This window comes from Microtus oregoni, unplaced genomic scaffold (assembly GCF_018167655.1).
Source record: "Microtus oregoni isolate MIOR12 unplaced genomic scaffold, Mior012 000000F_ref0000247, whole genome shotgun sequence".
Lineage (NCBI taxonomy): Eukaryota > Metazoa > Chordata > Mammalia > Rodentia > Cricetidae > Microtus > Microtus oregoni.
The window spans coordinates 76584862-76612157 of record NW_024543059.1 but is presented as its reverse complement, the minus strand read 5'-3'; the positions used below and the strand labels follow the sequence as shown (position 1 = coordinate 76612157).

At 39.6% G+C, this 27296-nt stretch overlaps 1 protein-coding gene across 1 annotated transcript in view; it reads left to right on the top strand.

Annotated features, from left to right (window-relative positions):
* The first annotated feature begins 193 nt into the window (after window positions 1-193).
* The window catches only part of Zgrf1 (zinc finger GRF-type containing 1), a 52718-nt gene continuing 25615 nt past the window's right edge, over window positions 194-27296 (top strand). Inside the window, exons 1-12 of the mRNA XM_041630335.1 lie at window positions 194-326; window positions 2586-2676; window positions 3975-4052; window positions 6863-6922; window positions 8486-8671; window positions 8969-11177; window positions 14246-14316; window positions 17069-17254; window positions 20283-20406; window positions 22319-22914; window positions 23468-23606; window positions 25311-25495. Of these exons, the coding sequence (XP_041486269.1) occupies window positions 2656-2676; window positions 3975-4052; window positions 6863-6922; window positions 8486-8671; window positions 8969-11177; window positions 14246-14316; window positions 17069-17254; window positions 20283-20406; window positions 22319-22914; window positions 23468-23606; window positions 25311-25495 (3855 nt within the window). The 5' untranslated portion in view covers window positions 194-326; window positions 2586-2655. The remainder of the gene's footprint in view (window positions 327-2585; window positions 2677-3974; window positions 4053-6862; window positions 6923-8485; window positions 8672-8968; window positions 11178-14245; window positions 14317-17068; window positions 17255-20282; window positions 20407-22318; window positions 22915-23467; window positions 23607-25310; window positions 25496-27296) is intronic.

Genomic DNA, 27296 nt, shown 5'->3' with positions numbered 1-27296 from the left:
CGTCGTGACGTCATGGGCGACGCCCCTCGGGGGCGGGATCTGGCGGGAGACCGAGGCGGTGACCGCTCTCCTATGAGGAATTCCATTGGTGCTTTGCGGACGGCGGCGGGGCCGGGGGGCGTAGCCCTCAGCAATCAGTCCCTGGCTGATGACGTCGCTCGAGTTCGCGGGAGAAATTCGAAAGTGGATTCTGTGTTCCTGAGAAGCGAAGACTCTCTTCTACGGAATGTAGGGTGGAGAGGCCGGGCGACTTGGCACGGCTGGGAGAGCCTGGACCCTGATTCGCCTCCACGGGAGCGGCCCACGGGGCGCCGTTCGAATGCCGGGTGAGGCGGGTCACCATCGAGTCCCAGCCCGGTCATGGTTGTCTTAAGGGCTGACATAGAACCAAGGCTCCTGTTATTTAGGGTCACAAAACTCTGATCAGTCCGAAATTCTGCAAGTGGAAGTAATGTTTCTTGCAGTTATTTGTCCTGGTGGTGTCTTAACAGGATGCTCTTGGTTTGGGCGGTGCCAGGTAGCGAACCTGGGACTTCGGGCTAGCTCGGGTGCGCCCTCATTGAACTGCTGTAGCAGCTTTTCTCAGAAAGCACGGCTTCCCGTTGCCTTCACGGAAAGCTCTCCCTCTCGGCATAACAGAATAAGGTTGCATACATCCGACTACTGATGACTCCAGCCCTGTCGCTCACCTCGCCCTCGAATGCTTCTTTAGGGATCAGGTTTCAGCGCATTCTGTTTTCCGGGTTGGGCGTCACCACCACTGAAGAGGCCTTGTTAGAGTCGTTTGTTGAGCTCCAGAACCAGACTTTCTAATTCAGTAGGCAAGAATAGGACCTAAAATGTTCATTGCTGTCTAGTTCTCCTGTAGTGATGAGGTCATGGCCACGGAACCACTTGAAATGTACTCATTAGTGTGCTTTTTTGGCATCTCTATTCAATTCACCATCGATGATTTCAGATTTCAAAATTTGGCCATATTTTTTTTTTTTGATTTTTCGAGACAGGGTTTCTCCGTAGCTTTTGGTTCCTGTCCTGGAACTAGCTCTTGTAGACCAGGCTGGCCTCGAACACACAGAGATCCGCCTGCCTCTGCCTCCCGAGTGCTGGGATTAAAGGCGTGCGCCACCACCGCCCGGCTTGGCCGTATTTTTAATATTTAATCCAGTAACAGGATAGTTAAAGTAGCTGCTGCAACACTGTTCAAAAGAGTTTTCTTCCTCAGCTTGGTGGCCAGCTGCCTGTAATATATCCCAGCTACTCCAAAGGCCGAGACAGGAGAATTGTGCAACTTGGCCAGATCCTGTCTCAAACAAACAGAAAACTGGGCATGTGGAAGCATTATTACTTAGCTTACATAGGGCCCTGTTGTATGCCCCTAGAAGTGGGGAAAGAAAGAAAAGATGTTTCCTTGAAGAGGTATTATAATTATAATGCGTGTTTGGTCCTATGGTGGGTTACATTGGCTAAGGTATAAGTCAGCCTTCTGTAACTGGATCCAGCCAGCTGTGAGTTGGAAATATTCAGAAAAAAATTGGCAGTATTGAACACGTAGATTTTTTTTGGTTACAATTTCATATCTCCTTTTTTAGACAGGGTCTCTCATCTATGTACCCCTGGCTGTCCTGGAGCTGTCTATGTAGACCAGGCTACCAGGCTTGCCTTGAACTCACAGAGAACCACTTGACTCGGCTGCTTCTGCACTGGAATCAAAGATGTGTGTTATCCAGCACTTGGGAGGCAGAGGCAGGCGGATCTCTGTGAGTTCTAGGCCAGCCTGGTCTACAGAGCTATTTCTAGGACAGCCAAAGCTACATAGGGAAACCCTGTCTCAAAAAACAAAACAAAACAAAATCCCAAAAAAGTACACAAAAAGGTGTGTGCGACCAAGCCTGCCTACTTTCCTTCCTTCCTTCCTTCCTTCCTTCTTAATTTCCTTTCCTTCTTTCCTTCCCTCCCTCTCTCCCTCCCCCCCTCTCTTTGAGACAGATGTTTTAAACAATAGTTTAATCATTCTCTGTTTACATATTGCTTACAATGCATTAGTATAAGTAATCTAGAGATAGTTTCGTGTATGTTGGAGAATATGCACCTACTCCTATATTATATACAAAAACTATGACATTTTATATGTGAACTCATGTAGCCCTAGATGTTGGTTATTTGTGGTCCTGAAACTAGGCCCTAGATACTGAGGAACTACTCGAACAGGAAAAATGTAAGACACAAGGGGGCCATCTTGTGGTGAGTTTAATGCTTTAGGAAAATAATTGAATTTGAGTTCCGAGGAGCAAAACATTATTGAAGGAAAAAAAAATCCACTTTCTGATACATACTAAGGTACCTAGAGAGATGTTTACAGATTATTAATAAGTGTAGTAGTTTCATCTTCATCTTCCATTATGTGGTATCACTCAGTTGTGTCCTCCCCGACAGATACACTTTTGCTTCGCATGGTGGCTAGATAGACTGATAGTCTTAATTCTTTGGTTTCTGTCTCTAATCAAGATTTATTGAGAATCTTTGTATTTGATACTTACCGTTTTTGTCAGGGCTGATTGACCATTCTTTGCTGTTTTTCCTTTTAGAGCATATAAACTGTTGAGTAAAAACTGATTGCTTTCTGGACCTGACTGGTTTATAATTTCAGAAGGAACAATGGAAAGTCAAGAATTTATTGTAAGTTTTAATAATTTTCCTTTTTGTGGGGAGAGGGGTGGGGGATAGGACTCATGTATCCCAGGCTGGCCTCAAACTCTTGATGAAGTTTGATGAAGTATTTGGGAGTATTTTTTCTTTGGACCAGGAAACAACATTTTTTTGCTTTAAGACCTGTCACTGGTGACATTCCTGCCTATAGTGACACATAATTTGGTGTTAAACCCTTTTTGTACTCAAACATTATTGAAGACACTAAATAGCTTTTGTACTTAGAGCTTCTATCTATAATATTACTTATGTTAGGCAAAGAAACAGTTTAAAAATACTAAAAAGTAACTAATATGTTACATTATAATGTAAAGTACATTTTTAATGATAAGTAGCTAAATTTGCCAAAGAAATAACTGCACTAGGAGATAACATTTACAAGGGTAGCATTCTTAGATTTTGAAGACAATTAAGGCCTGTGTATATGCATATGTGTGTACGTGTGTGTGCGTGTCAGCCTTAGAAACACCACCCACCTCCCTTGAGACAGGGTCTCTTAGTGGTCTGGAGCTTACCAATTAAGTTAGATTGGCTGGGATCCTATGTGTTTTCTTTGTGCCTAGAATACATTATTATGTCCAGCATTTTATGTAGATTCTGGGGCTCAAAGTCAGGTCCTCATGCCTATGAGGCAAATGCTTTTCAGCTGAGCTATGTCCCCAAACCTCTGCATTGCTAGGCATTTTTTTTCCCCTAAATTTCTTTACCATTTGATTTAGTAATAGCTAGATTTTCATAACTTGTTTCTCTGTTCAGTCTGTGATTGAATCTGGCATCATATATAATGCTTGGAAACTCCATTCTTCCGCTAATAGATGGGGAGTCTAAAGGCAGAGGCAGTGTGAAATCGTTCTGTCCTCAGGTGCTGTGAAGGTGGGGTAGACTGTGTTCAGAGAGCTACATGAATAAGGAGTGTGTAACCCAATAATTGTTTTTCCTTCCCTCTGATGATGTGGCAGTTTAAAATTATTTTTGATGCTCTGTTAAGACTCTATAGGCCTCCACTTACCCTTTCTTCCTTTGCCTTTTGGTTCTACCCACCTAGTCAGCTGTCTTCCTTTCCTTAAAATTGTTTGTTTCCTTTTATTATGTTGAGGGTTAAACTCAGGGCGTCATGATGCTGAGGATGCGCTCTGTCACTGACTTTGTTATTGAGGTGATGCCTGTGCTATTATTTTGATACGGAATGTTTTATTTTTCTATGGCCTGTAAACTGTAATATTAAATGTGTAAATAGCAATGATTTCTTCTGTTCTTTTGGAAATAAGGTCCTATATACTCATCAAAAGATGAAGAAGTCAAAAGTGTGGCAAGATGGCGTTCTGAAGACCACTTTAGGCAACAAGGTGAGTGCTAAGCAGTTGACTCTGGTGTTTAACAGCTGTGTTCTTGCCTTTTCATTGAGCATTAGGATAACCCTGTTGATAATAAGATGTCAGTTATGGCCATACATTGCCATGGTGTGAAAAAGAAATTTTCAGATCATTTTCTTATGTTCTTTGTATATTCTGAAAGTTCAGTAAGTGAGCATTCCTCAGTCTGTTTTGAGTAGGGAGACTTACGATGTGCGGTCATATAGCTCTCAGTCTGCCAGTTTAGTCTGCACCACTCTCCTCTGAGTTAGGCATTTCATTATTTAACTGATGATCAACCTGGGGGGCACAGGTACATCATAGCCAGGAGTCCCAGATGAAAGTGCTAGAGTCATTCATGAAGTTAGACATGGCTCCAGGGCCTGTTTTCTAGGTAAGAGTCATTCATGAAGTTAGACCTGGCTCCAGAGCCTATTTCTAGGTAAGAGTCATTCATGAAGTTAGACCTGGCTCCAGAGCCTATTTCTAGGTAAGTCCATCCCTCATCCTTCCACCTCCCAAGGCAGGATTTCTCAGTTTAGCCCTGGCTGTCCTGAAACTTGCTCTGTTTACCAGCCTGGCCTCAAACTTAAGAGATGCCCTGCTCTGCCACCTGAGTGCTGGGATTAAAGGCGTGTGCCACAACAACGCTGCTCTAGCTAAGTCTTTTTTAATAATAACTCTTACAGAAACTTGGTTGTGGGTTTATGATATCATGTGCATACTAATGACAGTCATGGCCTCCTGATGAAGCACATGCTCTTAAGTGACGCTATTCAGGCCCTTCACATTCTGTCTTTATTCTGCTTCTGTCGTTGTAAATCAGGGCTTCTCAACTTTCTGAATGCTGGGACTCTTTAATACAGTTCCTCATGTTGCTATGACCCCAATCATAAAATTATTTTTGTTTCTACTTTATAATTGTGATTTTGTTACTGTTATTAATTGTAATGTAAATATTTTTGGAGATAGAGATTTGTTAAGGAGTTGTAACCCATATGCTGAGAGCCACTGTTGAAAAACTATCACTTACAGAAGCTTTTCAATAGGGAAGAGGTTATTTATTGTATTTTAAAAAAAACATTTGATTTGTTAAAATAAAAATTAGCTTACCAGTCTGGAGAGATGACTCAGTGGTTAAGAACACCAACTGCTCTTCCAGAGAACCTGGGTTCAATTCCCAGCATCCACATGTCAGCTCACAGCTGTCTGTAACTTCTGTTCAGGGGATCCAACACCTTCACACAGACATACATGCAGTCAAAATACTGATGCACAGCTGGGTGGTGGTGGCGCACGCCTTTAATCCCAGCACTCGGGAGGTGGAGGCAGGCGGATCTCTGTGAGTTTGAAGCCAGCCTGGTCTACAAGAACTAGTTCCAGACAGGCTCCAAAGCTACAGAGAACCCCTATCTCAAAACAAAAACAAAAACAAACAAACAAAAACCTGATCACATAAAATACAAATAAATAAATAATTTAAAAAATTAGCTTTGACTTAAGTATGCAAGTTCAATGTATGCCACTGTGTATACATACACGTGTATTATATATATGCATACACACAAATACATGCACACACACATATATATTTTTGTTTTTGAGACAGAGTGATGTGGGATTTTCCTCTGTATGCTGTGAATAGTATTGGTTAATAAAGGAACTGCTTTGGGCCTATAGCAGAGCTATAGGGGAAAAGAGCTAGGTGGGGAAAACTAAATGGAATGCTGGGGAAAGGAGGCAGAGTCAGAGAGAAGGCATGAAGCTCCTGGAGACAATGAGCTGAAACTTTGCTAGTAGGTCACGACCTCATGGTGATGCACAGATTAATGGAGATGGGTTAAATTAAGATGTAAGAGTTAGCAAATAAGAAGTTAGAGCTAATGGGCCAAGCAGTGGTTTAAATAATATGGTTTCTGTGTGATTATTTTGGGGCTGAGCAGCCAGAAGCCAACAAGTGGCCTCCTCCTCCTACAATAGAGTCTTAGGATATAGATCAGGCTGGCCTTGAACTCACAGAGATCTACCTGCCTCTGCCTCCCAAGTGCTGGATTACAGGCATGAGTCACCATACCTGATTTTATTTATTTATATGTTTATTTTGTAAATTTATAAAGAAGACATTGGAGTTGTTTCAGGCAATTGTGAGTCGCTGGACATGAGTTCTGGGTACAAAACTTAAGCCATCTGGAAGCAAGTGTTCTTAACTGCTGAACCATCTCTTCAGTCCCTGATTTCATTTTTTATTGGCCACACTCAATGCATTCTAATTATATTTTGTTCCCAATTCCATTCAAGGCTTTTTCTGGTAGGAATTATGTTTTTTTTTTATTTTTCTCTCTTTTTTTAAGGGTTTTGGGAGTGAGTATATATGTGTTCTTGAATGTATAGAGGCTATACATTGGATGTCCCCTATCCACCTATCTTTTGAAACAGGGTCTTTCACTGAACTGACTGGCCTCCTGTCTCTCCATCTCCCTCATCTCGCCTAGAGATGTAGGCTCATACCACCATGTCAGACGTTTATGTGCTAAGAACTGATGTCGGGTCCTTTTGCTTGTCCAAAAGTGCATTGCTGAGCTGTTCCCCTGAGCCTGAGTCCTTGAGTTGCTTCCTCTATTCCTAAGCTCTCGTGCTCATTGGATGCAGTAACATTTGAAAGAGATGTACTTACAATTCCAAGTTACAGAATGTATATAATTCTTTTATTACATGATTTACTTACGTGACAAATTTGATTTGCTATTGAAGATATTAAGAAATGAAGAGGAAAACTTTGTAACTTTTTTCTTGTTTTATAACAGGCAATTCTATATGATGACAAAGGAGCATGTTTGGAAAGTCTATTTCTTAAGAGCCTCGAGGTATTTTAATGTATTTACATTACTTTCCTTGAAATTTAAAAATTTACTTAGATACTTTATTATGAATGCTGTTAATGGCTAAGTTATAGTACTAATGCTGATTGATTATAGCCTGTATTATTGTTCATTTATTATAGTTGTACCTTGTGCTAACAGCTTTTAGTGATTTCATTTTAATTTTTGTGACAATGTTATGATGTGTTTATATTAGGGATGCAGCACAGAAAGGTTTAGTAGCTGCTTATGCTCATAGAATGCTAGTTGCAGGACATATTCAAACCCAGGTTGTGATTCTAGAATCTAATAGGTGAGGATTTGTTGTGTTGGGCATGGGACGATAGGCTTCATGTACATGAGGTTGTGTGTTCCACTATTGAGCTCTGTCTTTTTTTTTTTTAAATATTTATTTATTATGTATACAATATTCTGTCTGTGTGTATGCCAGCAGGCCAGAAGAGGGCACCAGACCCCATTACAGATGGTTGTGAGTCACCATGTCGTTGCTGGGAATTGAACTTAGGACCTTTGAACGAGCAGGCAATGCTCTTAACCTCTGAGCCATCTCTCCAGCCCCCTTGAGCTCTGTCTTTAGCCTTCATGGTTGATAGTCTTTGAAATTATTCCCTTTTAAACACTTTCTCAAAAAAAAAAAATACATTACACACATAATGTACTCAGTGTTTTTCTTGTGTTTGAAGAAGGAAAGGAATTGAAGGCCTTAGAACTGCTTTTGTCTCTTTTTAGACTCTGAAACACCTTTTATGCAGCCCATGATCTGTGTCCACTCCTTAGCTAGAAACATAGATCAGTATTGTTCTGAAGATTAGAAATTACCTATTATAATGTCATGCGTTAAAATTCATACTGCTAACATCACTTTGTGACTATTTGGCCATGAAATCTTATATCATTCATAGTGGTTGTTCCTTTAAATTTATGAAAAGAGGGTCAAGGGGAGACATTTTCTTGGTAAGTGCTTAATTAATGTAACTACTGTTATTTTTATCCTAGGTAATTTCATTACTAAATGTTTGATAAAGATATATTTTCTAAGCTGATAATCTTAATGTTTTACCTAGAGTTGGTGACTAATAAAATGACTGAAAAATACTCTTTTTTTTCAAGGCAAGTGGTTATGTATGTAACTATTTGTGATAATTGTGAAGTTCTGCTTCACATACATTTGTAAGGATACAGAGTTGATAACTAATGGCTTTGACTTTTTTAAATACTACATTTAGTTGCGTGGACTCTAAGTGAGTTATTTGAAAGGAAGCTTTCCACTGTCTTATGTTCTTAGCATATGACAGAGGGCCTCTGCAGCACCACAGAATGAATGGCTGAAGAACAAATTACTGACGCTTTTATTGCATTATTACCATTTTCTATTTTTGATGGTTAATTGGTACATAATAATGAATAGTTGAAGAATTTAGTTACTGACTGATTTCTTTAGCAAGGAGGTTGAATATTTGTTGGGTCTTGTTCAATGCTAGTGAGGCTGCTAGTGAGGAAAATAAAATGACCCAAATGCAATTTTGATGTTTATTTTTTAAAATCTAGGTGAAACCTGGCGATGACTTGGAAAGTGAGCGTTACTTAATCACAGTTGAGGAGGCTAAGGCTGCTGGAAGTAGAGGTGTTAAACTGGATGGCCCTAGAGAAGCTCTGGAGTCAGGTCCAAGGACATTTATATCCTCGAGCCGGTCTCTTGGGTGTCAGCCCTCTGGCTTAAAAAGGAAGGCTACTGTAAGTTTCTGTGTGAACACTAATATTTCAGTGTATAGTTAAAAAGTTATTTTTGAAACTGGTAAATTTTTATGATGGTTTGCTGGTAAAATGATACCTCATAGTTTATTTAAGTGATAAGACAGTAGATCCAAATTAGGAAAGTCTTACTAATGAATGTTTATATTTTAATTCAGCAAAATTTAAATACTATATACCTTGGGCAAGATATACATATCTGTTATTCTTTTTAGAAAATTTATTTCACATTTTCCTTAGAAATAATGGTATCATTAACGATTGTTTTAATGTCTTTAGGGTTTTCAAATACCATATAAGGCACCAAAGAAAGTGACTGTTACAGAAAATGGTGAATCTGTTGCCTCATTTGATGATTTGAAACCTGGCCCGACACTTCCTCTCCCGTTCTCCAGCACACTTCCTTTGTTTTCTACTGTTGGTGAGAAAGATATGAATTATACACTGGCAGTCAATGAGAATACGTTCAGGAACAGAGAGAGAAGCGACAGACCTTTTTCCCTTGTGTCTTCATCCTTCAGTGTTAACTCAGACATACTAAGGAGAGAGGACACGTTTTGCTCTCCTGTCACCTCTGCAACCCAGCATTCAGATGCTTTACTGGGCAGTGAGCACACAAGAAGTAATAGTTTGGAATCTCACTGTCCTGGAGTTTCACAAAACCTCAGGAGCAAAGCACAAATATTAGCTCTTCTGAAGTCCAAATCAGCCAACATGAGTAAGAATCTGACTTTTGAGATTCAACCACAGGGGTGCTCCAAGACTACTTCTAAGCTAGAGGAAGAGTATGCTGAGAGAAAGAGCTCAGCGAATTCACTCTGTGAGCAACAGGCAGAAAACCCCACAAGAGCTACAAGCCGGTGGACCATGTATTTACCCTCCCAGAGATCGCCTCCCTGTTCTCCTAGAGATGAGAATGGTACAGAGGACAAACCTGAAGCCCAAGGAGATGTGAACATTTTTAATTTGTCTGAACTTTTGGTGGAAAAAAAGGCAGAGCTCTTCGAAACATGTGCTGAAAAGGGAGAACTGTACCATGAAGACAAGCCAGTAGACAATAGTTGCCAGAGCTGGAATCACGAAGAAAACTTCGGAGCACCTCTGTTCTGTGAGAACAACAACTTACTGGTTAACTGTAGTAGTAAAGAAAATGTTGATTTATTATTAGAACCTGACATTCAGAACAATAACAAAGTAACTTCTAATCAAAATGACAAGGAGTGTATGGAAGCTTTGCTTTGCACTGGAGAAAGTATTCTGGTGGCAGATGCAGATACCACACTGGAACAAGAGTGTATGTCCTGTTTATCAGTGTCACCGTTGCCAGAAGTAGAACATAAACACATTGAAGTCGAATCTTCTCCAAGTAAGAACTCTAGCACCTCTGATGACATGGGTTCTAAAAGTGATGCTGATAGAGGAAGTCTGGTTACTATTCATAAATCTTCACAACCATTTCTGGAAGTTTCTTTTAATCTGAGCAATTTTGAGGACAGTGACACTGATGAAGCATCACAAGAGGACGACAAACTTTCCCAGGACTCAGAGAGAAGAGAAAAGGAAATTTTGCCTACAGATGATTCATGTGTTCTAAAGAGCTGTGGAGGTATAGGCTGCCAAGAAACTGCACGGCAACCCTTGCCATTCCCATCCCCTGCCAGTGGCAAGCCTAAAGACGTCCTTCCTGCTAACGAGACGCTGCTGTCAGAGTTTTGCGATAGAACCTGTGTTGGTTTTTACACAGGACCTCATGAAGATGCAAACCCTAGAGAAGCAGTGCTGGAGCGGGGTGGTGACACAGGGAGCAGTCTGGACTCATCGCAGGAGTGGAATGAGGATGTGCCAGGAGATAGCAGAGACGATGCTAATAAATCTATCCAAAGAGATGGGACTAATTATGGTATTGTTTCACCCTCAAATACACCCAAAGGTATAAATACATGTTCATATATTCCTTATTTTTTAAACACAGTCACAACTCCGGCTCCTGAAAATAGTGACCTCTTCTCAGAAGGTACCCAGCCTCAGCCTTTTACTTTGGGAAGTCACATAGGTAATGAGCAGCTTTTATCACCAGTCTCTACCAGTGGCGTTAGTATCCAGCTATTGAAAACCGCTCAGCATCACTCTGAATGTCGTGAACTAGATGAATCCAACACCCAGGTTTCTAGCTCTTTATTTTACCCGGTAGGAACAGAACATCCTATTTATAAAGACACTGAAGCATACATTCCTGAATCTGAAGATTTAGGGTGGATTAGAAGTTTGCCATGTGATCGTTTTGCAGTGGAAACTACACAGAGAAACAAACAATCCTCAGCTACTTCTAGAAATTCTTCAGAACTTTCTGAAGTAATAAACAATATGTCCCTTTTAAAGTCACTGTCTGAGCATGGCACAACTTTAGGAAGCTTGGCAATACTGAATGAAAACCATGCCTCCCAACAAGAGGCTCGGCACATAGAAGACCCAGATGTCAGTCCTGAAGGTTAGCGTCACCTGTCTTATTTTGGTTGTTCCCTTTGTAGCTCAGAAAAATGAAGATACTACCAGTCTGCTGTATTTACATATGTGGTGGCTGAGCATGGTGGCTTATTCCTGTAATCTCAGCACTTGGAAAACAAGGCAATATCAAGGGAATTTAAAGTTATCTTCAACTAGAGTGGGTTTGAGGCCAGTCTGCTAATAAGACTATCTCTCAACAGAGGGGGTTGGGGATTACAGAGTGTAACCCGTAAGTTTGGTAATGACAACTTTAGTAGAGGATAATATAGTGATGACTGAGTCTCTTTCCTTTCACAATTCCCCAGTCTACTTAACATCAAACAGTGCGTGTGTTTGGTTTTTTTGCTGGTTGGTTGGTCTTTATAGACAGGGTTTTCATGTAGCCCTGACTGTTCTAGAACTTGCTCTGTAAACCAGGCTAGCTTCAAACTCAGACATCTGCCTGTCTCTGCCCCCCTGAGTGCTGGGTGTCACCACCCAGTTTGTGTGTGTGTGTGTGTGGTTTAATTTTTTTAAAGATTTATTTATGTATGAGTGCTCTATCTGCATGTATGCCTTTATGCCAGAGAAGGGCATCAGATCCCACTATAGGTGGTTGTGACCCTTCATGTGGCTGCTGGAAATAGAACTCAAGACTTCTGGAAGAGCAGCCAATGCTCTTAACCACTGAGCCATCTCTCCAGCTATAATGTGTGTATGTTTTAAGACAACATCTTGTTGCATAGCTCCGACTGATCTATAATACATGACAGTAAATGAACAACACTCTGTGATACCCAATGTTAAAATTAAATCTTATTTTATTTTATTTTATTTTGGTTTTTCAGACAGTATTTCTCTGTGTAGTACTTGGAACTCACTCTATAAGCCATGCTGGCCTCAAAGTCAGAGATCCGCCTGCCTCTGCGGGGGTTAAAGGCTTATGCCACCACCACCCGACTTTAATTTTAAATTCTTGTTCATATATGTTAGGTCATTTTTACTAAAAGTATGAGAAAATTACCGTACATTCTGAAATTCTTTGAAATGCAGTTTATTTTCTAAAATATTTATAATAAAAATTAAACATGAATAGATATAACTGATCTATAAACTGAAATGAGCATAGCATTGTAATATGAACATTTGAGAAATGTGGTATTTGAGGACATGATTCTTTCATCCATTTGAAAGACAAGATTCCACTTGCTTCATGTTAGTTGAAGTCATTGTGTTCTGTGATGAACTTAAACACCAAACTTTTGAATCACTGGTCACACAGGACATGCAAAGTTGGCTTCCTGCACATCTCTGGCCGGAACATTTTTTTTTTAAACTTTATTTTTATTTTCTGTGCATTGGTGTTTTGCCTGGATGTCTGTGTGAGGGTGCCTCTGGAACTGGAGTCAGACAGTTGTGAGCTGCCATGTGGGTGCTGGGAGTTGAACCTGGGTCCTCTGGAAGAGCAGTCAGTGCTCTTAACCACGGAGCTATCTCTTCAGCCCCCTGGCTGGAACATTTTTCTCTTCTCACCATGTAATTAATTATGTCTTTATTTAAACACCACTTTATTTAATGTTTTTGATTTATTAACATAGTTGCCAGCAGTGCTATGAGTTGTTCATGATCAAAACAATCCATACATATTTTCTCTGCAGCAGACACACTTAAGAACAATAGATAGTGAGCCAGACGGTGTGGTGGCGCATGCCTTTAATTCTAGCACTTGAGAGGCAGAGGCAGGCAGATCTCTGTGAGTTCGAGGCCAGCCTGGTCTACAGAGCTAGTTCCAGGAAGGCTCCAAAGCAACAGAGAAACCCTGCCTTGAAAAACAAAAATAAATAAATAAAACAAGGAACGCTATGTAGCACTCTAGGGGACTTTAAAATAGTGAAATCATCAATTTTGGTACTAAATATACTAAAAAACTACTTCTGAGTGCAGTATGAAGTGAGGCTGAGTGTTGTCCTGTTGGGAGTGTGCTCATGCTGTGCTGCTGGTCGGTCCACCTTGTCAGTCTTACCCCCAGCTTTCTTTTTCACACCTGACGTGTAGCTTAGTCTTGCTGTAGGTCTCAGTAACATCATTTTTCTGTATGACATCTTTTCCTATCATACTCTGACTTTGTCTGGTTTAACTGTGTGGCTGTCTTCTTTGTTGTTCCCTTTTCATTACTACTATGTTCCCCAGTGCTGGCCGGGCATTTCAGTACCTGCCTTAATTCCAACACTGTGTGGCAGATTTCTGCTCTACATAGTGGTTTGCAGGCCAGCAAATATAGCAGAGTTCCTACACTATAGTCAGATGGGTTTGAGAAAGGTTTGGATAGACTGGTGCCCCCTTGCCCCACTGTGATTGTGCATACAATAGTGTTAATTTTAGTTTTTTTAGTTTTCTTGTTCTTAACAATTGGGCAGTTCTCAACAATTTTTAACATTTGTAATATAGGTGATAAATATATTCTGTTGACTTAGAATATATTATTATTTTTTTAAACTAGGTGCCAAAAAAGTTGCAAGAACATATCCCCACTAAGATATAGTGAGCAGTAAGGGAACTGGACAGATGGCCCAGCAGCTACAAAGAACGTGCTGCTCTTACAGAGGATATAGATCTGGTTCCCAACATCCTCCCTGACCTCTGTAGGACCCAACATGCACACGGCACATATATAGGCCCGCAGACAAATACTCCTGTAAAACAAAGAAATTTATTTATTTATTTGAGCCAGGGTCTCTCTTCACAGCCCTGGCTGTCCTGGAACTCACTGTAAACAAGACTGACCTTGAACCTACAATCTCTCTACCTTTGCTTCCTGAGTAAAGGAATTAAAGGCATGTGCCCACACCTGGTCTTAATATTTTTTGAATTAATCATTAATGTTTTCAATTTAAATATGTTGAATTTTTTGCCTTAAGAATGTACCAGTCTATATAGAATAGTACCCTGAATCTTTACTCATACTCCATATTAAACCTTTTTAAAATGTATTATTTCAGTTTTAGAAGTAAATATTTTTGGAAACATTGTGATCCGTATGATAAGTAAGGCTGTTTAATTTTTCCATCCTAGCCAGGAACTTGCCTGCCACAGTAGTTTACCATAAGCTAGAGCGTCCTCATGAGCAGTGGACTTCTCAGCAGGTACATTTCTCTCTCTAAACTACTGTGTGTTTCTTTGATAGAAAATAATGATATTTCTGTAACTGTATAGCATATATTTTGATCATACTTTGTACTGCCACCTCTTATGCCCCCTTCCTAGTATTTATGTGTCTCTTACCATATAGTTGATAAGAGTTTCCTTAGTTAGGATTGCTATTGCTATAATAAAACACCATGCCAAAAAAAAAAAAAAAAAAGGTAGGGGAGAAAGGGGCTTATTTGGTTTACACTTCTTCATCATAGTTCTTCATTGAATGAAGTTGGGGCAGGAACTCAAACCGGGCAGGACCTGATGCAAAGGCCATGGAGCAGTACTGCTTACTGGCTTGTTCCCCTTGACAATGTTCATGCTTTCTTATAGAACGCAGGACTATCAAGCCCAAGGGTGGCACCATCCACAATAGGCTGGACCCTTCTTCATCAATTACTAGTTAAGAAATGCCCTACAGGCTCTTCTATAGTTCAGTCTTACAGAGGCATTTTCTCAGTTGAGGCTCCTTCCTCTCTGATGACTCTAGCTTGTATGAAGTTAACGTAAAACTAGCCTATAGCATAACTGATCCCTACTCAGCTTGACACATGAACACATTACTGCTAAGCTATAACTTTCCTTTCTTGTTAATTCCCAAGATCATATATTAATATAAAACCACAGTATGAAACATTTTAAATACTTAAAAAGTTCCATAGTCTTTACAAAGTCAAACACTTTATAATCAATCTTTTTAAACAATTCAAAGTCTCTTTTAAAATACAGAATCCCCTTAAAAGTTCAAAGTTTTGGTTGTGAGCCTAGCCTTTAACGGCTGAGCCATCTCTTAAAAAAAAAAAAAAAAGTTCAAAGTTTTTAAAGCATGGGCTCCTGTGAAAGTAATAAAAAGTTAAATACTTCCTTCAGGAGGGAAGAACCAGAGCACAGTCACAATCAAAGTATAGCAAAACAACAGTGTAAATAATCCAGTGTCTAATATCTGGGATCACTTCTCAGGCTCCACCCTCTGCAGCTCATACAGCTTGTCGTTTGGCTCAGGTTGGCTTCACTTATACTTGCTACTGTTCCTGGGAGCCATCCCATGGAACTGGCATCTCCAAAGTGCTGGAGTTGCCAGCAATTGGCAAAAAGTTACAATAACTGGGTTGCACGTTGATCAATAGCCTCTCCCTTCTCTGCATGACCCCTTTAATCCTGGGCCTTCAACTGCTACTGAGGATGCACCTTCACCAGTGGTCTCTTGGCCTCACCAAGCCTCAGTGCTTCATGCCTTCACAACCAGTACCATGGGTGGTTCTTATACTACCAAGTTCAGCTGCCAGCACAAGTTACAACTTTGGCCCACTTCTGGAATACAGCTGTGTGCTGACTCTGAGGAACCACTTCCCAGAAGATTTCACCTCGTGATGTTGGTTGCCTTTTAAGCACAGCTGATTCTTCAGCAACAGCTGACCAGCATCCATTGTCCCAGCAAAGCAAGGGTTTTACTTTAGTGGTTCCGGTCTCTTGGTGATCACAGCTCCAGCTGACCAGACACCACAGATTCTTCACACATCTGAAACTTCACAAGCAAAGTCTCCACTGCCTACACTGCTCTCAACATTCTTATTTTCCAAGCTCCTTTAGAGCAGCCTACTGAGGTTTGAACACTCAATGGCTTTTCCAGTCCAAAGTTCCAAAGTCCTTTCACTGTCCTCCCCAAAACACAATAGACGGGGTCTGTCCTTATTCATCAATTACTAAGAAAATGTCTACAAGCTTGTTTACAGTCCAATCTTATAGATGCATTTTCTTAATTGAGGCTCCCTCCTCTCTGATGACTCTAGCAGGTGTCAAGTTGATATAAAACTAACCAGCGCAAGAATGCTCTGTAATTTATACTAAAACTGTAGCAGTACACAAGGTCCCAAACTCTCTGAATTCATGACTCCCCTCACAAATTTTTAAAACAATGTTTCTTGGCCCAAAGAAATCCTGACAGTCCATTTGTTGAATGCTAGCATTGAATGGTCAGTATGCCTGTCCTAGTAACTTGGCAATTCATTTCAGGTGAGCACGGCTAGAAATGCAGTGTAGGCCGCCAATCAGGTACTATATAGTGTTTTTCTCTTCTAAAGCTCTGAAAAAAAGCACATTAAGTTTGATTGTCCTTTCAAATGATCTTTAGGATCTTTATTTCTAAGTGATAGTAGATTCAGAGTTTCTATAGTTATCATTTTGTTAATTCATCCATCCATTAGAAATAAATCCTTTAAGGACATTCTTTTGGCCCTTTTAGCTGTTTTATTTTCCTGTATCCTAGGTGGGCTTTGTTAAACCCTGTGTGGCATAAATGCTAAAATCCTCAAGGGGGCAGCAGAGAAAGCCATTTGGAACCTGAAAGCATGGCATAGGTAGACATGAAGTAACTGAGGGAGTAATTCTGCTTTGCGTCACACTTCAGAGCAGAAGATTCAGATATATAGGGCTGCAGAGATCCCACTGTCTACCTGATAAGTGTGCAGACTTCTCAAGCAAAGCAAAGTGCTTCTTCATTTATTCTCTTTTATTTTGTGTTTATTGGCTCGTTTCTGTATGAAAGATAATACATTACATGTTGGTGATTCTTAGACAAAATAGAAAGGCCTGTGCACTCAAAGGGCTTAGTGTACAATAAGGAAGAACATTTCTGTATGTATACAGTATGAATATTTGTGTCATATACTTACAAAATTCTTGTTTTTAATACTTTACCCATAGCCTGTTGAGTTTCAAGGCCATCAGGTGAAAGGATCAGCCACTAGTGGTGTAATGGTGAGAGGACACAGCACACAGCTAGGATACAGTCAGCTTCCAGATAGCGTTGAATATGAAAACTTCATGACATGTCCTCCAGTCTGGACACCAGAGTTGCCTAGCGCTTGTGTGCAGACTGACTTCCTACAGGTAAAAGTCATTTTTATAGTTGCATTTCACCAAGTTGTTTTCTTTTACTACATTTTGTAAATCCTTATAGAAAGGAGTCCATGGGTAAATTGGCAAGAACCATGATAGCTCTAGTCAGACTACACAAGGCGCTCCTGCTTTCTGACTTGTTGGCATGTTTGTAATTTTCCCACTTAGCCTCCTTTCAGCAGTACCAGATTTCGAGGCTTTCTACAATTACTGGACTAAATCAGCCTATGTGTTATTAGTTTTTCCTCTATGTTGGTTTGCTTTTTTTCTGTGTTTCCAAGTCTATACTGTTTCCCACTCTTCATAATATTATAATTTGTGATCACCATTGCTTGAGTTATTGAAAAAGAAACTTGTTGTGTTTAGTGGCTCTTGACTGTAAATCCCAGCATGGAGCCTAAAACAGGAAAAAAAAATGTTTGAAGCCAGCTTGGGCTGTATAGAGACTTCTAGGCAGTCACGGAAAAAAGAACAAAAGAGGAAGAAATTTGTATATTTGTGTCCATTGCCATATTTCTAATTATTGTTATATGCTAATTAGGGTCAGCTCTCTACCCCAGCACCATTTGCCACTTTTAAATCCGATTATCTTACAGTCTCTTGTCAGATGAATACTTTGCCCATTCTTCTTCCATCCTGTATGTGGTCTCTGTTGATCTCTTCCTTTTCTATGCAGAAAGTTTTTAGTTTGGGCTGGAGAGATGGCTCAGTGGTTAAGAGCATTGCTTGCTCTTCCAAAGATCCTGAGTTCAATTCCCGGCAACCACATGGTGGCTCACAACCATCTGTAAAGAGGTCTGGCGCCCTCTTCTGGCCTTCAGGCATACACACAGACAATATTGTATACATAATAAATATTTTTAAAAAAAAAGAAAGTTTTTTGTTTCTTAGAACCCCTTTTACTAATTTTTCCTTTTATTGCCTCTATGCTTTTGGGTCACATCATCTCCAGAATGGAGTCTGTTATTACTGAGCCCTCCAATAAAAGGGATATAGAAATATGTCCCATTTCATTAGCTACTTGGAGATCATAGTGACCTTGGCAAGAACAATTGCAATGAAATAGTATGTGTAGTGGCCAATTCAGAGGGAATTAAAGAATGAATGAGAGATAGGAAAGTAGAATTATGGCTAATTCCTAAAAATGTATATGTTTGTCAACCATTCAACTCCCACCTCCCACCTTCTCCACCCAGGGCTGTGAATCAAATCAGGACTTCACACTTGCTGGGCAAGTGCTCTGTCATTGAATTGTATCCGCAGGCAACAAACATATTCTCATGAGCAACTGCCTACTTCTATTGTACTGTCAAAATAGGCCTGTGAATAAAAGAGGCAAATTCTTGTCTTCATAGTACCTGGAAGGGCTTAAGTGCTCTGAGTTAGGATAGAGCTATGTAAGGGGTGGCAGAGTACAGATGGTCTGGGAATCTGTTGTATGTAGGTAAAGTCAGCAGTCTCTGATAGCTGACACTGGAGTAGAGATGAGAATGTCATGCCAGTATCCTGGGGGAAAGGGATTTGTGGCAACAGACAGTTGGCCAGTTTGTAGAATAATGTGGAGTGAATGAGGGACAAGGAAAGTGACAGAAGTTCAACCAGAGAGCAGGCCAGGGGCCTGGTCAGGTAGGGCCGTATAAGATATCACAAAGCAGTCTACATTGGAACAGACTGGGAGCAATTAGAGGGCTTGCATCAGTGAAGAAAAAAGATTTAGCTTAATTTTTAGAAGTAACTCTGGCCAGTTGTGCAGAATGTACTAGGTAGGGGAATAGGGTGGAATACTTAAGAATTTCTTCTTTTATATGTATGAGTATTTTGCTTGCGTGTTCGTCTGTGTACATGTATGTCTTGCATGTCTGGTTCCCAGGGAAGCTAGAAGAGGGTGTTGGAGTTCCTGAAACTGGATAGTTGTGAGCTGCCATATCAGTACTAGGAGCTGAAAAACAGACACTACTTTTAATTGCTAAGCCATCTCTCCAGCCCTTTGTTTGTTTTTTTTTGAATCATGGCCTCACAGTGTAGCCCTGGCTGGCCTCACTCACTGTGCAGGCCAGGCTGATCCTGAACTCTCAGAGCTCTGCCTGCCTCTGTCTCCAGAATGTTGAGATTAAGCGCATGTGACACTGTGCCTGACAGTTCTTTATTGTTATCTTTACAAAGCCTAGAGTCACCTGGGAGGAGGGAACATCGATTGGGGAATTACTCCGATTAGATTGGCCTGCCTGTGGTCATATCTTTGAGGAACTGTCTTGATTGTTGATGGATGTGGGCAGTGGCATTCCTGGGCAGGTGGTCCTGAGCTGTGTAAGAGCCAGCAAGCCAGTAAGGATTCTTTCTTCAAGGTTTCTGATGCAGTTCCTGCATGAGTACTTGGCCCAGCATCCCTTAGTAATGGGCTGTTACCTGAAAACGTAAGCTGAAACAAACCGTATCCTCTCCTAACTTGTTTTTAAGTGTTTAGGACAGCAACTAAAGGCAAACTAGAACAGCATCAGGTGTGACTGTTATTACGTTTTGATTTTGGGCAAAAACTGCAACACAACTTAAAACTATTCTAGTGAGAATTGTGACTGTTCAGATCTGAATATATTTAAAGAGTCCCTGCACTTGGAAGGAATATCTTAAAATGTATATCAACTATGCATAACCTGAAATCCACGAACATAAGAGAAAACTGCTCAGACCTTGTGTATGCAGAAATATAGTTTGCACACATGAGATGGGACTTGGGTTGAACCCATTAGAATGGAAATTTACCCTCAGAACTAAGTCTTCATAATGGAATCAGTCCAAATCAGAATGCCATCCACTTCACAATAAATCCTAACCTTAAATTGTACTTAAAATTATTGTTTATATTAGTAAGTTTTTGCTAGCCTGTCCTTTTTGTTGATAATTTTATAGTTCTTTGTTCCCAATGTGCTTACAATAGTGACTTCTGAAAGAGAGGTCACCGGAATTCAAATAGGAAAGGGCACTGTAAGAACATCTTAGTGATTTTCTTTTTTCTGGACAGGTGATTTCACCAGAACAAAAGATCTCTGCATCGAGCTCTGCACCTACTTTTTCTTTCAACACGAGAAATGAAGACTCTGTGCTTGAGTTCTCTGAGGAATCTCTGAGAGCAAGGACTTTCCCTGGTGATCTTTGTTTTCTCTGCTGTTATCTGTGAGAGTGTTACTGGGCTAGAAGTGTCTCTTCCCTCAGGCTTTTTTCTGTTATGGATGCTGTTCCAAATGCATTTTCCTTCCTTTCTAGTTCTTGTTCCCTCCTCTACTGTCTCTTCACTGCCTCTGAAAGTGTCTCTACTGTCGAAGGACTTCTTGCAGCTAAAATGCCAATGTGCTAGACAGTGGCATGTGCCTTTAATCTCAGCACTCAGGAGGCTGAGGCAGGTGGATCTCTGTGAGTTTAAAGTCAGGACAGCCAAGGTAGTTACACAGAGAAACCCTGTCTTGAAAACCAAAACCAAACCAAAACCAACCAAACAAACAAACAAAAAAAAAAAAACCCCACAGGCACCATATAAAATGCCAACACTTGGCTCCTCTTTTCTGTTGTGAAGTAGTTTGTAGCAAATGTTTCATGAACACCACTGGTTGACCTTGGCATAACTTCTTCATCTCCTCATTTTGCTTTGGGATACTGTCGGTATGAGGAACTCTTCAGTGGCTGATGCCATCATTGTTCCCAGGCCTCAAGCTTTTAACTCTATTTTGACTTTTCTTATAAGTCATTTTCTGCTTCTTGAAAACTGTATTGTTTAATAGGATCACTTCCCACTAACTTCACTTTTTCTTGATAATTTCATTTATGTATTTTTTTCTAGTCTGAAGTTATATGTGATTAATGGTTTTTTGGTTGTGAATTGATGATTAGTATGAAAAAATGTAATGTGAATCAGTACTTGAGTTGGAGTTGACTTCATGGTTATGTCTGATTGAAGGCAGGTGAAAAGAGGGAGGGTAGGAGGAGATGCGAATGGGGTGAGGATGGGTGTGAGATGGTATTATAATCCCAGCTCTCAGGAGACAAGGCAGGAGGATCAGTACTTAAAGGCTAGCTTGGGCTACTTGGGGATAAAAAAAGGATGGGGAAGAGATCTTTTGGGGGGAATATATCTTCTGAAACAGGCATGAATCTTTAGTTCTGTAATGACATTTTAATTTTCTGTCACTGTTACTCAATTAGGTTGTTGGATTATAACATAACACTTCATTTAAGAATATTCATTGACTCACTTATTGCTCTACTACTTCCCAAGTGGTCGTCAGAATTTAATCCCTATAAAATAGAGACTGTGTCAAATAAAGTAAGAATTTATATTTTTAGATAAAGACTTTAATAGTATTCAATTCCTATGCAATTTTGCTGATTCATTAATCTATGAAATACATATTTATTGCTTTTTACACTTTCAGCAACGTTTCTATTCTAATAGCTGCTTCTAGAAAGAAGCAATTCCAAAGCTCACTCAGACAAAATCTGACATGAGTTCACTATCCCATCTATGATTAATTTAACATAGAAAGCTAAAAATTTTTGTTATGAAAGTTATCATAATTCATAAATATAATGAACAGTTGCAATCACATCATATTAAGTGAGCTGTTAATTTTGTCCACAGAAGGAATGTGAATAGATATCAACTCATTCTGTGTTCTTTCTACTTGATAGACACTGTGAGCTCTGGACTCTGTTACTTCATCTGTAAAATGAGAGTGATGCAGCTTTTCTCCGATTTGAATACTTTGAAAACTTAGAGGTTCTATAAATATGAATAATTAAATTAGATATTTAGTTCTGTAGAAGAAAAGAGGAGGACTTATTTGTTAGCCTTAACAGAGTCTTCAGATCTATACATTAAGTTTTGAACCTTTAGATTTTGATATTAAAGCATTTATTTTGGGAGGGCTATAAAATAGTGTTATCTTCTTTTTCTATACAGCAAGTCAGAACCTTCTGCCCTTGCTCATGTACCCACTGTTTTCGAGAGTCTGGGTGATGACTGGTTAAATATTTGTATTGAATCAGCATTATGTTTTCTTTCAGGATTGGAAAACATTGGTTTTTTGGGGAGTAAGAACCTTCAAAGATTTCCATGTGCAACCAGAGCCTCAGTTCCCTTCATTACTTTGCCTCCTGATGATGGGCCAGCAGTCTTAGAGTCCTGTTCATTTATGGCTGATGACGACACACGAGAGTCCTCTAGTTCTTCTGTGTTGAACCTGTGTGAAGAATCAGTTCTTTCATTTGACCTTGGGCCTGAGGACCAGGGTGAGACTTCTCGCCGGAAAGGAACTCCAGGAGATGCTTCACTGCTTCATAAGAATTCTGTGCAAAGCAAGTGGCTAAAATATCAAAACACATCCCAGTGCAGCTCAGCTGCTCTAGGCAGAATTGGCGGTGAAGTGGCAGAGGACAGTGAGCAGCAGAGGAATGCTGTGAAGGAAAGCTCTGTAGACCCTGTGCACTTGCAGAGGATGAAAGGCATGCTCTATCAGCAGCAGCAGGACTTTAGCAGTCGAGAGTTGGCTTCCAGAAAGAAAGCTTTTTCTCTGAACTCAAAGCAGACTTCTGAGACAGTGGAAATTCAAGCTATGTTAGGAAGCCCCGCCAGCTACAACTCCAGAGTCAAAGATTTACAGGTGAGGGAAGGCTTCAAGCTCTTGGAGCGTTTTCTCCAGTAGTTACTTTGTGAATTCCAGCAGAAGAAGGCACAGATTGTTTGGGAACGATTTACTTTTTGATCAGGTAGCTATTTGTTTGATGTTACCCAGTAATTATGAATATTGAATTATGTATTTAAAAGTCTTAGGTATGCTGTTGAGCATGTAAAAGGTATTTAATAAATATTAGCTCTTATTCCTCTTTCTGCCACTCCTTCTAGTACTGAGCTCACTATGACAGTTTTTATTTTTGACTATCAAATCAATTTTGCTGATTGGATTATTAAAATAAGACACATGCCTCTATTAAAAATTTGATATAATATATTAAAATCATATAAAGAGACCAATGAGAAAAGTTAGTATTTTTAAGACTTAAAAGTTTATGTAGATATTTAGGCTTTATTTTGTTTTTTATTTTAGATCATAAAACAATTTTCATGGATTCTAAAATTCAAACCTACAATTAGTGTTTTCTTCATTATATATATGAAAAGCAATTTGTTGGTAAACTGTGATTTTTTTTTTTCAGGAGATAAATGGTTCTGAGCTGTGCTTCCCAAATGGGCAGAAAATAATATCGGCTTATCTCCCTCAAAGACAAGTTTACGTACCAGCTGTTTTCCAGTCTCCCATTCACTATAAGCAGATCTTTACATCTTCTATCATAGGTATGGCTGTTATATTTTTTTCTGATGATTACCTATTGTGAGTATTAGAACTATAAAAAAGAATAATACCTTATGGATTTTCATAGTAAATTTTCTTCTGGAAATTTATTTTAGAAATTATCATTTCTTTATTTGAATGTCTGATCTGATCAAAAGCTTTAAAAGTGAGAAATTGTAATAATTTTTAAATTATGGCTTTTTATCTATTAAAATAGAAATAAATGAGTCCATTACATGTAAATGAAACAGTTAAATATGATCCATGCTTAGGTCTGAATGTGTTTTTTTTTTTTTCGAGACAGGGTTTCTTTGTGGCTTTGGAGCCTGTCCTGGAACTAGCTCTTGTAGACCGGGCTGGCCTCGAACTCACAGAGATCTGCCCAGCTTAAGTCTGAATGTTTTGAGGTTTAAGAATAAAACTTGGGGGGGCTGGAGAGATGGCTCAGTGGTTAAGAGCATTGCCTGCTCTTCCAAAGGTCCTGAGTTCAATTCCCGGCAACCACATGGTGGCTCACAACCATCTGGAATGAGGTCTGGTGCCCTCTTCTGGCCTGCAGACATACACACAGACAGAATATTGTATACATAATAAATAAATAAATATTAAAAAAAAAAGAATAAAACTTGGATTTTGAAAGCTGGATTGTTATAAGGTGTGGCAGTGCCTGTCTGTTATTCTAGCACGTAGAATACGGCAGGAGAGTACGAGCTGGAGGTCAGTTTAGACCACATAGTAAGACTGTCCCAAAACTACAATAAAATACGTAAATAACTGGTGTGGCTGCTAAAAGCACGATATTTATATGTATTGAAATGCTACAGTGAGGGACTAGAGAGATGGCTTAGCTATTAATTATGCTTTCTGCTCTTGCAGAGGACCTGTGCTCTATTACATAAGCCCAGAGTTACATGATTCATAACTATCAGTAACTCTGCTCCAGGGAAGCCAATACTCTTCTGGCCTCCTTGGGTATTGTAGTCATGTGCACAAACACACACACACAGACGCACACTCGAACATAATTAAAAATAACAATTCTTAAAGAAAAAGGAATGATACAGTGAAGTCCTTTAATATATACAGTCAATTTGCAACAATAATGAAAAAGTGTGGATGACTTTCAGAGGGAGCATAACAGAATCTGATAGATAAGGGCTTCATACAATAGTATTTGCTTTGGGTGCATTATTTGGATGGCAATGAAGCTGGGTTTTTGTTGTTGTTTGTTTGTTTGTTTTTGTTCCAGTTTGGCAAAATGAGTACAAAAGGGATAGTTAGGGGGCTGACTCAGTGGTTAAAGTACTCAGTGCTCTTGCAGAGGGCCCAGATTCTGTTACTCACACCCTCATGGAAGCACAGCCTTCGGAACAATTTGACCTCTGTGAGCACTGTACAGACTTGGATTTTATAGTACTGTGCTACAGTTGATTGTTAAAAGGCTATTTTTTTCTTTCTTTTCTTTTTTTTCGAGACAGGGTTTCTCTGTAGCTGTGGAGCTTGTCCTAGAAATAGCACTTGTAGATGAGGCTGGTCTTGAACCCACAGAGATCCACCTGCCTCTGCCCCCCGACAGCTAGGATTAAAGGCATGCACCACCACTGCCTGGCAAAAGGCTATTTTCAAATTGGCTAGGAAACAGTGAAATTGATACTAACATGAAATAATTTTGTATATGATTTTCAGTTCTTTTTTTTTTCTTGTAGAGCATCTGAATATATTGCTATTTGATTTGGCACAAAGGTTGTACAAAGCACTTTCCAATGTTGACATATCCTTTTATACATCGTCAAAAGGAGAGACACTAAAAAGTGGAAAAAATCATTTACCATCCTGCCATCATAATCAACCTGCCAAACTTGTCATGGTTAAAAAAGAAGGCCCAAATAAGGTATTGCTTCTGCTCCCTCCCCACACTTTCCTTATTCATAGTTTAGGTACTATGGAAACTGAGACGTGAATTTTCTTTGTGACATTAGTAACATAATAAGCTCTCAGTACTTTTCTAATGAAATGAATGATCTGTGTTCCAGAATACAAAAATAAGAATTAAAGTTAATTTTCAAAAAATTTAGGAGTTTATTGTATAGTAGTGGATGGAAACTGATACAGGGAAGAAAATTACATCTGTAAGGTAGGAAGGGTGTGCCTAAGCACAGTGTCAGCACTGAGAAAGGGGTCTGCTTTAGAGTTTAGAAAATGCTGAGATGAGACTGACAGAAATGGAGGTTGGAAACTGAACCAGCACTAGACAAGGCCAAGTGAGTAGAAAAGCATGCTGTCCTAATGTGTATTGTGGGTATTACAAAGAAGGGTTCGTAACACATTGGTAGCTTTTACTCATTTGTAAAACTGCTTACACCTATAGTAGCAGTTAAATAATTGCACTATTTGAATGCATCATTAGTTGAATATATAAATTTGACCTTAAAAATTCAAAAGCAAGCCGGGCGGTGTTGGCACACGCCTTTAATCACAGCACTCGGGAGGCAGAGGCAGGTGGATCTCTGTGAGTTCGAGACCAGCCTGGTCTACAGAGCTAGTTCCAGGACAGGCTCCAAAGCCACAGAGAAACCCTGTCTCGAAAAACAAACAAACAAACAAACAAAAAAATTCAAAAGCAGTCAGGCAGTAGTGGCATAATGCCTTTAATCTCAGCACTCAGGAGGCAGAGATGAGTTCTGGGACGGCCAGAGTTGTTACACAGAGAAACTGTCTCAAAAAAACAAAAATCAAAAGCAAGAATTCATAAATAATAGCATAGCTATATAGATTGAAATATGTAGCCACTAACATGTTGTTTTCAAGATTATTTGATAGTATGTTTGCTTGTTCATGCTATGTTGTTTGTTTAAAGGGTTAGGTCACAAAGTATAAGATGCATCATTTGGTGAATTTGTTTTACAAAATCTATGTATATGTTTGTGTGTGTGTATGTGTGTATGTAGAAAGAAATGCACAGATATCGCTAGTAGTTGTTTCCGGGTCAATGTCAAGTTATAATTTATTACTAATTTTTAAATATATATTTATATCTCTATATCTGTATCTACATATATATTGTCGTTGTTTTTTCAAGACAAGGTTTCTCTGTAGCTTTGGTGCTGCTTTTGGAACTAGCTCTTGAAGACCGGGCTGGCCTAGAAATCACAGAGATCCGCCTGCCTCTGTCTCCCAAGTGCTGGGATTAAAGGTGTGCACCACCACTGCCTGGCAAATTTTTAAATATATTTTAAAACAAGAGTTTTTTTTTTAATGCGTATGTGTGAATGTTTCCATACATATATATATGTGTGTGTATATATATATGTATATGTGTGTGTGTGTGTGTGTGTGTTCACCACATGTATACCTGGAGCCCATGGAAGCCAGAGGAGAGTGCTAGATTCTCTAGTCTAGGACTGGAATTACACGTAGTTATCAGTTGTCATGTGGTTCCCAGAAACCAAGTCCAGGTTCTCAGGAGGAGCAGCAAGTACTCTTAGTGCTGAGCCAGCTCTCCAGTCTCTTAAATTAGGTTTTGTTTTCAGTATAATATACTCTCTTGATGAAGAGAAAATAAATGGAAAAATAGGTACTTTATAATTTTAATGTATTGCTTAAATTAATAAGTGATTTGTTTTTTGGAATATATTAATAACAGGCAGCTGTTATAAAATGCTTGACAAGCATAGTGCAGAAAACAGAAAAAT